At 43.4% G+C, this 12,667-nt stretch overlaps 5 protein-coding genes across 6 annotated transcripts; 4 read left to right on the forward strand and 1 right to left on the reverse strand.

Moving 5' to 3' along the window:
* Nucleotides 1–168: 168 nt before the first annotated feature.
* LOC128267818 (mitochondrial ornithine transporter 1) lies at nt 169–1,778 on the forward strand. The gene is made up of 2 exons (XM_053004757.1): nt 169–429; nt 512–1,778. Exons 1-2 carry the CDS (start codon nt 363–365, stop codon nt 1,366–1,368), a joined length of 924 nt encoding a protein of 307 aa, XP_052860717.1. The 5' UTR covers nt 169–362; the 3' UTR covers nt 1,369–1,778.
* A 1,777-nt stretch (nt 1,779–3,555) lies between these two features.
* Nucleotides 3,556–6,106, forward strand: LOC128268348 (tRNA-dihydrouridine(20) synthase [NAD(P)+]-like). The gene is made up of 7 exons (XM_053005409.1): nt 3,556–3,600; nt 3,663–3,879; nt 3,993–4,129; nt 4,261–4,546; nt 4,617–4,953; nt 5,386–5,606; nt 5,685–6,106. Exons 2-7 carry the CDS (start codon nt 3,717–3,719, stop codon nt 5,993–5,995), a joined length of 1,455 nt encoding a protein of 484 aa, XP_052861369.1. The 5' UTR covers nt 3,556–3,600; nt 3,663–3,716; the 3' UTR covers nt 5,996–6,106.
* A 126-nt stretch (nt 6,107–6,232) lies between these two features.
* Nucleotides 6,233–9,644, reverse strand: LOC128268031 (39S ribosomal protein L3, mitochondrial-like). Of its 2 annotated transcripts, XM_053005144.1 has the most exons (5): nt 9,513–9,644; nt 7,767–7,848; nt 7,600–7,687; nt 7,253–7,495; nt 6,233–7,077 (listed from the first exon to the last, which is right to left on the reverse strand). In XM_053005144.1, the coding sequence occupies exons 2-5, from the start codon at nt 7,820–7,822 to the stop codon at nt 6,343–6,345; spliced, it is 1,122 nt and encodes a 373-aa protein (XP_052861104.1). In that variant the 5' UTR covers nt 7,823–7,848; nt 9,513–9,644; the 3' UTR covers nt 6,233–6,342. The 2 variants fall into 2 exon arrangements, with proteins under 2 accessions (XP_052861104.1, XP_052861026.1); XM_053005066.1 differs by lacking the exon at nt 9,513–9,644 and having other exon boundaries at nt 7,767–7,932.
* On the forward strand, nt 8,456–9,405 carry LOC128268190 (cytochrome c oxidase subunit 7A, mitochondrial). The gene is made up of 3 exons (XM_053005261.1): nt 8,456–8,587; nt 8,703–8,819; nt 8,934–9,405. The coding sequence occupies exons 1-3, from the start codon at nt 8,576–8,578 to the stop codon at nt 9,072–9,074; spliced, it is 270 nt and encodes an 89-aa protein (XP_052861221.1). The 5' UTR covers nt 8,456–8,575; the 3' UTR covers nt 9,075–9,405.
* Nucleotides 9,645–10,526: 882 nt separating the features above from the next.
* LOC128269004 (neuroparsin-A-like) lies at nt 10,527–11,272 on the forward strand. The gene is made up of 3 exons (XM_053006336.1): nt 10,527–10,747; nt 10,819–10,927; nt 10,990–11,272. The coding sequence occupies exons 1-3, from the start codon at nt 10,677–10,679 to the stop codon at nt 11,221–11,223; spliced, it is 414 nt and encodes a 137-aa protein (XP_052862296.1). The 5' UTR covers nt 10,527–10,676; the 3' UTR covers nt 11,224–11,272.
* The last annotated feature ends 1,395 nt before the right edge of the window (nt 11,273–12,667 follow it).

Raw genomic sequence — 12,667 nt, forward strand, 5'->3', positions numbered from 1 at the left:
TTACAGTTCTGAGTTGGTCAATACTGATCTGTGAGCAGCAATAGTTGGAGACAGTGTTGACGCCTGACGACAACTGATAAGCGACACAGCAACTTGTCCGCTTATCAACCGTATAGCGCGCTACGTACACTTCAAAGTAAGCTCGGCCAGCCGGTCAGCGCTCAGGCGCAGGGAGAATCAATGGTCTGCGCCGACCAGTCACCAAAACTCGCGCCCCGTGCGTCGTCAAGTTAGCAACAGCAGTTACGCAGCAAGGCCACACTGGCGTGAGACCGGCGCCAAGAGTACAGAGTGATCTTCGTAAGCCTTCTACGATCAGTACCTTCCTATCCCGCCTAGCCCGTCCAATTAGCACGAGCACGATGCACGGAGCAGGCGACGCAAGCAGCTTGAAAACCGGCCTGATCGACTTCGTAGCCGGGTGTTTAGGTGAGTGTTGATTCGGCTTGCGCAATGGACGGCAAAAATTGCCACTTTTAAACCTGTGTAACATGGATACGTTTTACGATAGGTGGAGTGGCACTGGTATACGTCAGCCAGCCAATGGACACGGTGAAGGTGAAGATGCAGACTTTTCCCGGACTGTACCGGGGGATGGTCGACTGCACGGTGCAAACGTTCCGGCGTGACGGTGTGGTGCGTGGTTTGTACGCCGGCTGCATACCGGCCGTCGTGGCGAATGTGGCCGAAAATTCAGTATTATTTGCGGCGTACGGTGCGTGCCAGAAGGTGGTGGGGTACGTTGCGCGCAAACAAACCATCACGGAGCTGAACATGGTGGAGAACGCAACCGCTGGCTTTCTGGCGGCCTTCTTCTCCTCGTTCACGCTCTGCCCGACCGAGCTAATCAAGTGTAAGCTGCAGGCGTTGCGCGAAACGCAATCACAGGAGCACTTGTCCCGGGCAAGCACTGGCCGGCCCACCATATCCTCGTACGCGCTCGTTAGTCAGATTCTGCGTTCCGAGGGTATTCCGGGGATGTTCCGGGGCCTTTCATCGACGTTTGCGCGTGAAATGCCCGGCTACTTCTTCTTCTTCGGTGGCTACGAGGGAACGCGCGAGCTGCTTGCGAAACCTGGGCAATCGAAGGAGGATATCGGACCACTTCGCACGATGGTAGCTGGTTCGGTAGGCGGGATCGCCCTCTGGACCATTATCTTCCCGGCCGACGTGATCAAAAGCCGTATCCAGGTGCACAGCATGCGAGCGAGCATGACAAGCGTTGCTATCTCCATCTTCCGGAACGAGGGTCTGCCCGCGTTTTACAACGGTCTAGTGCCGACCATTTGGCGAACCATTCCTGCCACTGCCGTCCTGTTCGTCGTATACGAGTACACGAAAAAGGCGCTTAGCAAACTGCTCGATTGACGGCACGGTCCCGCTAGCAGATGCTGTGGCCACGTTAGAGCAATTAAATCAAATCTCACAGGTTGTCGCCAACAGGTGGCTGAAATCATGTGCGATTGGCGTTTTTGTTTTCGTCTCGTGTATTCATAGTACTTCGCCAGAGACAGAGCCGTATCTTTGTCATCTTAAAGTTCTGGAGCTATGCTCTGGCACTGATTAAAGGTTCGTTCTGTCGGCTTCTGCATTGGGCTTCAGAGATCGGCTACGGAGGACGGATCTCGCATGCCGGTGGCTCCCCGATGCCGGTTGTTTTGATGCCTCCGTCGCGCCGTTCGCTGTTCGGCCGCAACTTCTCCGGACACGGCTTCAGCCGCGATGGATGGGTGAAACTGTAAACATTTTATCGAGAACGTATCTTTGTCAGCTCGAAATGCGGGTTTAGAGTAACTACGGTAATAAACTTACACGCTCTTTCCAAAGAATACACTGTTTCTGTGTCTAAAGTTATATTGTTTACTGTTACTTTCCGAACAAAACAAACCATTTACCTATACGCAACTTATAAACCTAAATGGCGCATTGTTTTGCTTTGGCACGTTTCACAACGCCACCAAAATTTGCTCCATGCTTTGCTTGTGGCAGTTCTTAGCCTCGTCTTCAATTCAAACCTTGGCCACAAGCATCCGTTGAAAACGATATTATTTGAATGAACAAACCGACAGCCTTCATTATAATGCTCACTTCATCACCTCACCATCCACATGCAGTGCATACTTGAGTACTTGGGCACAGAAGCACAGAAGAAACTTCTTTCCCTTCTGTTTGAAGTGTTTGTCGAATGGCCGCATTGAAAACGGTTTGTGGTGAAAATATTCACTATCCAACAACCCCTCACCGGTAGACATTTGTTTTTGCTCCACCGCCTGGGACCCAATTTTGCTTTCCGTCAATCGGCACAGGTTTCGCCACATAACCATCTAAGTGGGGCCAATATTGTATGGCCGTACTATGGCGAGGCGGCATGCTATCCCATATGTGGGTCCCGTTCGGGGTCGCATGCGACATTGAAATTGGATACAATTTTCTTGCTTTACAGACCACTATTAGGACTTTTTGTGTAGAAGACTTTAGCTTGGCTGCTAAACAGGGTACGTGATGGAACGATGATGGAACCTCCACCATAATTCCGTCGTCTAAAAAACGAGGTTCCCGTCTCAAGTCTCGCCAGTAGTGGCAAAAACCATCCGGCCCATCGAGATTGAATTTCTTTTCGTCACTCCAAACGACTTGACATTTAAAAAAAAATCAAATATTGGAAAACTCAATGTATCGATAGCTTACATAATTCCATTCATCTATCCATGACATATGCTCGTTCGCAAATTGCAATCTTGCTGCTTTGTGGTGTGTCTTCAATACTGGAATTTTTCTCATTGATTCTCTGACAATGCTTACAGAGGAACTAAGAGTTTTCCAGATTGTAGCATAGCTAACATTCATATGCAATTCCCTCTTAATACGCCGACAACTTTTCGTAGTGTTAGACGCATCTTTAACTACTCTTCGTTCATCTCGAGGGTTAAGTAGTTTTGGCCGTCCAGATAACTTCCGAGCCCCATATTCCGATGGATCTTTCAAGTAATTATTGAAAACCTTTTGAGATCGTTTTAGTGAGGTTTAATGAGGCTATTTCACGATTTGACTTCCCTACACTGTGGTACGCTTCAATATTCCCTTTTTCGCCTTCTCCCAATTGAGTTCAACGATCCATTTTTGATCAAAATGGCCAATTGACTACAGGAAATATGCGAGAATACTAAGATTAAAAAACTCAGTTACTTGACAATTCAACTACTGTTAGTAGGACTGGACTAGGACTGACTTTTACAAGTGAGGCTATCATTTTGAACCAGCCGATTTTTCGTTTTTTGGCTCCCTAAGTCAAAATAATTTTTATTTCGAAAAATCAAACAATGAATATTGTTTCTTTTGCAAAACTAATTGATTTCTCATCTACGAAAAATAGGTTCAGCGTTTTGTCTTAGCCTCAGTTTGAAAAAACGGGTGAGGCTATCATTATGAAAAGCAGTGTATTTCATGGGAACAAAGTTCATGCGCAAAATGACAGCACACAAACACGCAGTTGGTGATGACAAAAGCCATTCTTCGAATGCCTTTAAGGGAATTGGTTACCGTCAGTAGTCGGCCGGACTTTATATCCACCAATTTTAATTGGAACGTGTACAGCTTTTGGTGCGTAATGTTACGATATATGCTAACATTGAGAAATGATTTGTTTTATTCTTTAAGCGTAGGAGTGTTTAGCCTTTGTCATTAGTTAAGGAAACCTAGAACGAAAACAAAGCAGTATGAAACAAGAACTCGACTATCGCAATAAATTCATCCTCGCGCCGATGGTACGTGTAGGCACGCTACCAACGCGATTACTAGCCCTCGAGTATGGTGCTGATTTGGTATATACTGAAGAAATCATCGACTGGAAATTGTTGAGAGCGGAACGTCGAATTAATGGTACGGTAGGTGCAAGATAAAACAAGACCAAGAAGTACCTAAGCATGTTCCATGTGCATTACCTAGCACAAGAATGCCCTCCTTAACGCGTTTCGCGCCTTTTTTGGTTTCAGATGTACTGGGCACGGTCGATTATATCGACACCACCGACGGGACTACTGTATTTCGCACCAGCCCAGAGGAAAAGGGAAAAGTTATTCTTCAAATTGGTACAGCATCAGTCGAGCGGGCGACTGCTGTAGGACAGATGGTAAGGATGAACTCTTTACGGCTTGGGCGAGATTATGGAACAGGAGAGCCATGTCATTCAGTAGGCGTTTTGTAACAGAGCGCTACACATTACGCAGCCCTTACAAACTGTTCTAATATTTTTTCAAACAGCTGCAGCAAGATGTGGCCGCTATTGATGTGAATATGGGATGCCCGAAAGATTTCTCCATCAAGGGCGGTATGGGTGTTGCGCTTCTGTACGATTTGCCTAGAGCAAAGGCTATCCTCGAGGGGCTGGTGCGGTCGGTCACCATACCTGTTACGTGCAAAATTCGCTTGCTGCCAAACATTGATGACACGATACACCTAGCGCGGGAACTAGAATCCACCGGGATTAGTGCAATAGCGGTGCATGGTCGAACAAAGACGGAACGACCACGGGATCCAGTAAATGAAGGTGAGAGCTGTCGTTTACGAAAACTTCGAACAAGCAATACTAATCAAAAGACCAATGCCTCTTCTTTCAGCCGCAATTGCTCGAGTGGCTGAAGCTTTGGAGATACCAGTGATAGCTAACGGTGGTTCGCAGTCTATTATGCGGCGTAACGATATACTGAAGTTCGCCAAAAAATGTGGCACTAGCAGCGTAATGGTAGCAAGATCGGCCGAGTGGAACGTTTCAGTATTCCGACCGGACGGCCCGCTTCAGCTTGAAGACGTGATTCGGCGATACCTTACGTTGTCTGTCCGCTATGACAATTCTCCTTCTAATACGAAATATTGTGTTCAGATGATGCTGCGCAGTCTGCAGGAATCACCAATCGGTCGACGGTTGCTTGACAGTCAAACAATGCAACAGATTTGGTGAGTAACGATCCAAACAATATTCACTGGATCCATCATTTTCTTTGAAATAACTTTTACTTACTTACTTACTTACTTACTTACTTATTGTCTTGTGGGTCCGTATCGCACTCTGGTTTCTTCAAGTTCACGTATTTTTTTATCTTCCCACAATCGCTTCTTTTTCTTATGAACTTGCTTCTCTGTTCTCCTGAGCTTCTTGTATTCCCTTACGCTGTCCCGCGTCCTGCGCCTGCCTATCATTGCTCTGTACGCAATGTTCTTTTGTTCCGTCACTTGTCTACACTCATCGTCGAACTAGCCAGATCTGGTCTTACCACGACGCGTGCCCAAGACTTCTTGGGCTACCTATATATAATATAATAACTTTTACCTTTCTTAAAACGGCTCTGTCCGTTCTATAATACTAATAAATAATTTCTAAATTTACAGCGACATTTGGGATCTGGGTGAGTATTGCCGCCAAACTCAGCTCACTTACCATGACGCCGGTATCAAGGGAAGGCGTACTTGTCGGCCTCGATATCTTTCTGGAAATGAAAATATAGAAGTCGACGAAATCGAATGCAAGAAACTGTGTCTCAACGTGGTTGGTAATGGGGATCCAGTGATCGAAGAGAACATATGCTTCATACGCGCAAATTTTACGAAAGGTAAATATAAAACCGAGATATCACGATGCAGCGGAAGGGGCGTCTTCTACGCTTTCTGAGTATTTGTTTCACCTTTAGATACAGAATTACCGAAGACGAAACTTTTTATGTACGCTCGTCGAAATGAGCTACAGTTGGCGCAATACGATGTGATACAGAAAGACAAACTTTTCAAGGCCTTCATCTATTTCGATGGCAAGCGATATAGCAGCACATTTTGGGAGAAAAACAAACGTTATGCCGAGCAGGCTGCCGCACTTGTTGCCCTTCTAAAGTTAGGCGTCGAGCGGCGCGAGGAACTTGTGATGGATGGTGCAATGATGATGGACACGAAAGAGGAAACGATCGAGGGACTACCTTGTTCCTTCAAACCAGAGAAGCCATCTTAACATAGCACTTAAGCTATGTTGTAAAAGCGAACCACACTCGAAATAGCACGATGAGCAATGAACGCACGTGGAACGTGAACAAGCATCACTTGCTTTGAAACGAAGACATAAACCGAATAAAATTTTTAAATACTACACAATGTTTGATCAAACGATGAAAGATTGTATTAACGACTAAATTGAGAGCTTCACTAGTGATAAGACAATTCGGAAAAATGAAATATTTCATTTCAGATACAACATTTCGCGATACAATTTATTAATTTTTACACAATAGATCTACAATTCCACAAACCAATCGGCAGATCGGCTAGACAAGGAGAGAAGAAAACTATGGATCGCAAAACCTACTCATTAGTACCGTACGTGACCGATACTTTGCGAAAATCGTGCAATTCTTCGAGCCAGACTTCTTCTTCGTCAAACATAGGTGCCAATGCGGTCGGAAACTGTGGCTGACCAGCAGGACCTCGCTTGGCAGAATGCTTACGCAGCGGAAGGACCGTGTCGTACACATAGACGAGGCCGTTCGTGCTGCCGGCAATATTGCTACCACGCACCCACATCACATTGTACTTACGGTTGATACGTAATATCTGCAGACCGCGCAGCACCCGCCAACGGTTGCCCATGTGACCAGGTAATTTGGTACCAGGCCATACACGGGCTTTTTCACCACCGGCACCAATGTTGCCCGGTCGACGGTGCGTCTTCGTGACGCCATGCGACTTTGGCATTCCTTTGAAGCCCCACCGCTTACAAACGCCCTGAAATCCGCGATCGACCGTTTTTCCTCGCACATCTACGTATTCGCCGATTTTGAAATGATCCACTGTTAGAGGCGTCGCAGGCGGCAGCTGAGCCTCTGGCGATACGATAAATCGACAGAGATGCTTTTTTGGTAGCACTCCCGAGTGCTGAAACAGACCAGCGTATTCCTTGCTGAACAGCGACAAATCGGCATTTTCTGCTCCGACCAGCAGGCAGCCGTACGGTTTGCGCCAAAGCCTACGGTGGCGTGGTTCCTGAGCAGGCTGGTACTGTTCTGGCGGGATATACTTTATCACCTCGTTGTCGATAATCTGTTGAGGTACGAATGGGCTATGTCAAATCGGGACCTACTTTTACGGGTTAAATCACGTAACAAATAGTCTAAACCAGGCCCCGCTGATAAGTTTAAATGTGTTCTTCCGCTATGCTCAAGTGACGCGATTCCATAGCATGCTTTGTGGTGGGGCACACAAATCGACCACTTACCTGCAGCAAGGTGGTGCGAACTTTGGTTCCGTTACGCGTCCACAAAGGATATTGGCCGATCTTTTTCGCGATTACTCCAGTTCGCTTTAGTCCGGGACTCCAATGGGCTAACGCACTATCTTGTTGCCCATCCTTTAGCTGTAGTAGAGTTGCATGATTCCGGTTAGCGGCTGAGAGAAGATTTTCCCGCTTAACCTCATTCAAGAACGCACTATTGTCCGCGGTGAACTGTTCATTGTGCAGCTAATGAGAGATAAAACAGCGGACACATTTAGTAACAAGGAGTTTAACAAGGAGTCACAAAGGAGCCACAAAGGAGTCCAACAAGTACTTCCAACCACACTTACTGTACGCATTTTCTTGACGAACCAAATAGGATTTCGCAGACGGGGGCGGTTCAGATAGTTTTTTGATCGTACCGGGTTTATAGTGCTCCTGCAAACAACCGTGGGAAATCTTGGTTAACGAGACCGGTCGTTCTTTAGCTCTCTGTCCTTCTCTTTCTCTCTCTTACCATGGGTTTGGAAGCATGGACCGGAACAACGTGCATACACTAGATGACGATAACATGGCTGTTCGTCTACTGTAGGCTAGAGCTAAGATGGTACGGATAAAAAACCGGAATACGTATAGAGTCAAAAGTCTTGAGTCAAAACGTAAATGCTGGATCGGCGACTATTGGTCGTGCTGCGCTGTTTTGACTCTGTTATGTTATGTTATTATGACCGATCGAAATGAATGAATCAGTTCATTCATGAAACCAAATTCATCCAAAATTCATAATGATGAAAAACAAGGCAAATACAATATCAAGAAGATCTGTTCATGCTTCTCGTACTAAATGTCATGTCTTCTCTACCACATTTTAATTTTTCTTTTCCTTATTTTTCATTTTCATCAAAAATCAGAGCAACGCATCACCCAGTGAGACAAATTTCGCCGGTTATCGAATATCAATCCCAACAATCTTCATTTAAATCACCATGAGGTACAAATTGATATTACTATAAATAACTATGAATCCGCTGTTGATTCTGTTACGTTATTATGACAAATAGAAATGCTTCTGACATGGAATAAACGAGTTCATTCATGCAACGAAATTCATTCATAATGATGAAAAACAAGACAAGTATAATATCAAGAAGATCTTTTCGTGCTTCTTGTACTAAATGTCATATCTTCTTTACTAAATGTCAATTTTTCTCCATCATATTTTCCATTTCCATCAGAAATCAGAACAGCACGCCAGTGAGACCAAGTTCGGTGGTTATTGAACATTTAGTCTACTATCAAATCCCAAAAATCTTCATTTCAATCACCATGAGCTGCAAGGTAATATTACTATAAACAACTATGAATACTTAAGAAAGCATAGCGTGGGAGAAGATTATTAAAAATAAATTGCCGATCCTTGCAAAATTACGTAACGAAAAATTATTTTTTACAGAATGTTGCTCAGCTGGTCCTACAGCACAGCAGGCAGTTTTCCCGTACTACTGTAGCATCTTCTGGAGAGGTTGCCGCAGGATATAAGCAGTTGAAACATATTCAGGCGAAATTTCAGGTAAATAATTGAGTAAATAGTGCTCTGCGCATTCTTCGAACTTGGATATTGGATTTGTATCCAATAACAAAAAGTTCGCCCTTATAATAGTTATCCTTCTTTTCATTATTTCAGAAGCCAGATGGAAAGCCTGTGTTCTTGAAAGGAGGCCCGGTGGACAATGTTCTTTTTTCGGTAACTGCAGTGCTCAGTCTTATGGGTTTGGCTGGCATCGGCAAATTGTTGTACGAGTTGAGCTACCCTAAAAAAGAATGAGTTTCCTCTATGTGATGCACTAGATTCGCCCCGTCATGGATGGTGTCGGAGAGCGCTTTCTAATATGCACTCTGTAGTGAAAATTTATTGTAGAAATGATATTTATGTGCTAAACATTGCTAAATGCATTTGTGTGACGGAAGCCCCCAACTAATTTACCCTAACACCTTGTGTAAAACCCGTCATAAGGGACGATACGGGATGCAACATTGAACGAATGATTCCACAAACCATGCAGTTAAACAATTATTCAACAGTGAACGAATGATTCCACAAACCATGCAGTGCATTCGCGCATTTAATAGCAAATAAATATGTGTTTTGAACAATATTTGATAAACTCCACTCAATATCACGTAAGGTCTATCCGAACAGCCAAATCTAAAGGATTATATAAGAACATTTTGCGAATTCTTCTATCGTCGTTTCTATACTAACCGTAGAACAGCTGCTATACATTATAAGGATAGTTACGATAAAGAAAACAATCCGTTGTTGTTCGTTGATGTTTCTCATACAAGTTACGAACAGGCCACATTGATAGAACCATGTTGCTAGTGGATACGATTGATTGATGATATTGAAAAACAACATTGAGCAACGTAGTTCATAGAATAGGTTTATCTTCACCGATACACCGTGTAACCAAGGATGTAACTGCCAAATGTGTAACTTCGATCCCAACCAATGTTTTATTAACTTGACTCAACATTCAACACCAACTCGGCTGCATCCGGTAACGACGATGATGTGGAAAGGTTTGGGATACATAATATAAACTACGTAAAGGCAAAAGGTACGCATCTATTTTGTTTATTTGACACAAACTTGAACAAACGGTTTAACTTTGTACACCTTATCGCTGGCGCACTAAAACTGGCATATTTCGCTAGTCCTAATGTGGTGATTATGACTTTCCCACTATTCCAGGAGTTGGTACGAAAATAGCGATTAACAATACATTCATAACATATTCAAAACGCGAACTTAATTATTCATCCACTTTTTCTTTGCAAAATCGAAGCGGAATATTGTAGCGATTACAGCAATTCCGCTTGACCGCTCGACTGTCAACTTAATTAAAATGCCCGTCAAGCGATTTATTTTATCGGGACGCATAACATGCTGATGAACGCTGGATGTCTTAAGCTTGAGGTTACTCCGGACTTAAGTTTTTAAGATATTTTTTTTTTAATTTGGCGTTGGCGAATGATGTTGGATGGATGTCACTAGCCCGCTGGGTATCCATCCAAGTGGGCGCGATTGATTATGGAGATCCTGAATTGAAAATATTCTCGTGCTTTGTAAATGCAACAATGAATTACAAAAAAAACTACTAATCTTGCATATATGCATAGGCATTGTCTGGGGCAACTATAAAAGCTTCTGGCCAGGAATATCCAACGTACACAAATAGTTGGTACATAGTTCTGTACGGTTTCGAGAGTATTACCCTATTCGTAGATAGTTTCTTCCTGCTTGATAGAAATAGAAAAAATAGGCATAATAGGTGCAAAGTAAAGAAACAGTTTTCAATTTCTACCTATTTTAGTGCACTAGTTTAAACTAGTGTGTGCTATTGTTCCTGCTTTCATTTGCAAAATGTCTTCGAGCGGTGTTCTACTTTTCACGGTGTTATTGATAGGATACCTTTACTGGAGCCTCGCCCAACCGTCAGTTAATTTAAAGTGCTTTGAGTTTATCATCTCTAAAGTATGCGTTTCTTTTACTCAATTTTTGATAGAACAAACTTAATAGAAATCCGATGCAGGTTAATACCACCTGTAACTGACGCGAGTCTGTGTCCTCATGGTGCCTTCTTGAATGTTTGCAACAAATTGGCGTGCGTAAAGGTAATATCATTGCATTGTAATTTCTTCGCATTCTGTAATTTATATCCTTGGTCTAACTGCAGGGCCCGGGAGAAAACTGTGGTGGTAATGCAGCTGGAACCGTACTGTTTGGACAGTGCGCTCACGGACTGCGTTGCTGTAACGGCAAATGTAACGGATGTATCAATGGTAACTGTTATCGCGAACCGTGCCATCCGCAAAAATCTCACGGTTTCCAGCATCGTTCAGACCCCTACATGCCAGTCCGACGGATGGATCCTTTGTACACCTTTTTCGATTATTACGCCAACGAGTAAGCACATCTTGTTTGCGTCTCGCGTTCACGCACGACAAAGTTCAACTCATGCACGATGCACATGCACGATGAGCCAAGAAAAACGACTAAGTATGACGAACGAAATTCTATTCGCAAACGCCTATTAGATTATGCGAGTGTAATGTTTTGCAATGGTAGCCACTTCAAAAATCGTTCGATAAACGGAGCAATGTAGCCATCATATATTAACAAGAATCTTTAAAGATAATTTCCAAACGAGGTATGACAAAAAAATCGTTCACGGATTCGAGACTGTAATAACTCTTAAAAAAGATATCACGTTGTAGCGCATGGATGCATAACTAGCAACCTAAGTCCTAACCAACATTTCACACTCTATAGGTTTACGCTTTTGCCATATGTGTTTGTTTCTTGTTTCTATAACAATAAACTAGTTTAGCTTAGCATAATTAAACCACTAACTGTTGCATCGATTATGTAAGCGACTGAGTTATTCATTCATTTAAAGATTTCGCCCTTCTTCGCATATTTACCGTATGCCTGTCATCAGCAATGCAGGAAAACAGAAAGAAATAAATCAACTCTCAAGACTAATCATTATTACAAAAGCTGACCGTTTTGCGGAACGGAACGTATTTTATTTTTGGTGCCATGAAATGTGCTGAATATTATATGTTATTTTATTAGCCCACCCTCGTCCCACATGTCCTTTTATTTGTTGGGTTGATTTTTAAACGTCACGCGCAATTTTTTTCTATTATGGGTTGGATGGTTTATCGGGTTGGATATTTTATGGGGTTGGTTTTTTGGTTTTTATTTAGCGTTTTCTGCAGTCGCGTTTTTACTTTAGTTTTCACTGGGTGTGGCTAGACTTGCTCTGCGTATTATCAATCATTATAGACGTTTGAGTGTAATATTGACTACCATTTCACTACCATTTTTTGTTTACGATCTTGCACTACGAAAGTAGCTAGAACACCATAAAATCTAATATTGACTCCTGCTAACTTTGGAGATTTTCTAACTCTTTTGATCTTGAATGTTTATCGCGCAAAAGCTGGTGAATCGTTTGAGTGTTCTCTTAACATGTTGCGAATCCAGCTCGCTAGTCGTACATTTGACGCAGAAAGGAGCACGTGTCACGAAACCCGGTCGTGGCAATTATAGCTGCAGCGATCGTTTCTTTTCGATTAAGTTGACACGTAGATGATTCTGGAACGTGGTGCGCGTACTCAGCGATGGGCAGGAACAGTGAGTTGCGCGGCGGCGTTGCTCATGGTGCAATGAGTTTGCCCGCGCTTTGTTTGATTGTTATGTTGAGCACCTTATTCGCCACACGCGCGTAATGGCAGGAAAATATCGTGAATTTGTTTTCATCGGTTACCGGGTGTTTAAAGATTGTTGGAATAAAGAAAACGAAAAGTGAAAAAATTTGACCCCGAATGGTTAGAACACGCTAACTC

Source organism: Anopheles cruzii, chromosome X (assembly GCF_943734635.1).
Source record: "Anopheles cruzii chromosome X, idAnoCruzAS_RS32_06, whole genome shotgun sequence".
Classification (NCBI taxonomy): Eukaryota; Metazoa; Arthropoda; class Insecta; order Diptera; family Culicidae; genus Anopheles; species Anopheles cruzii.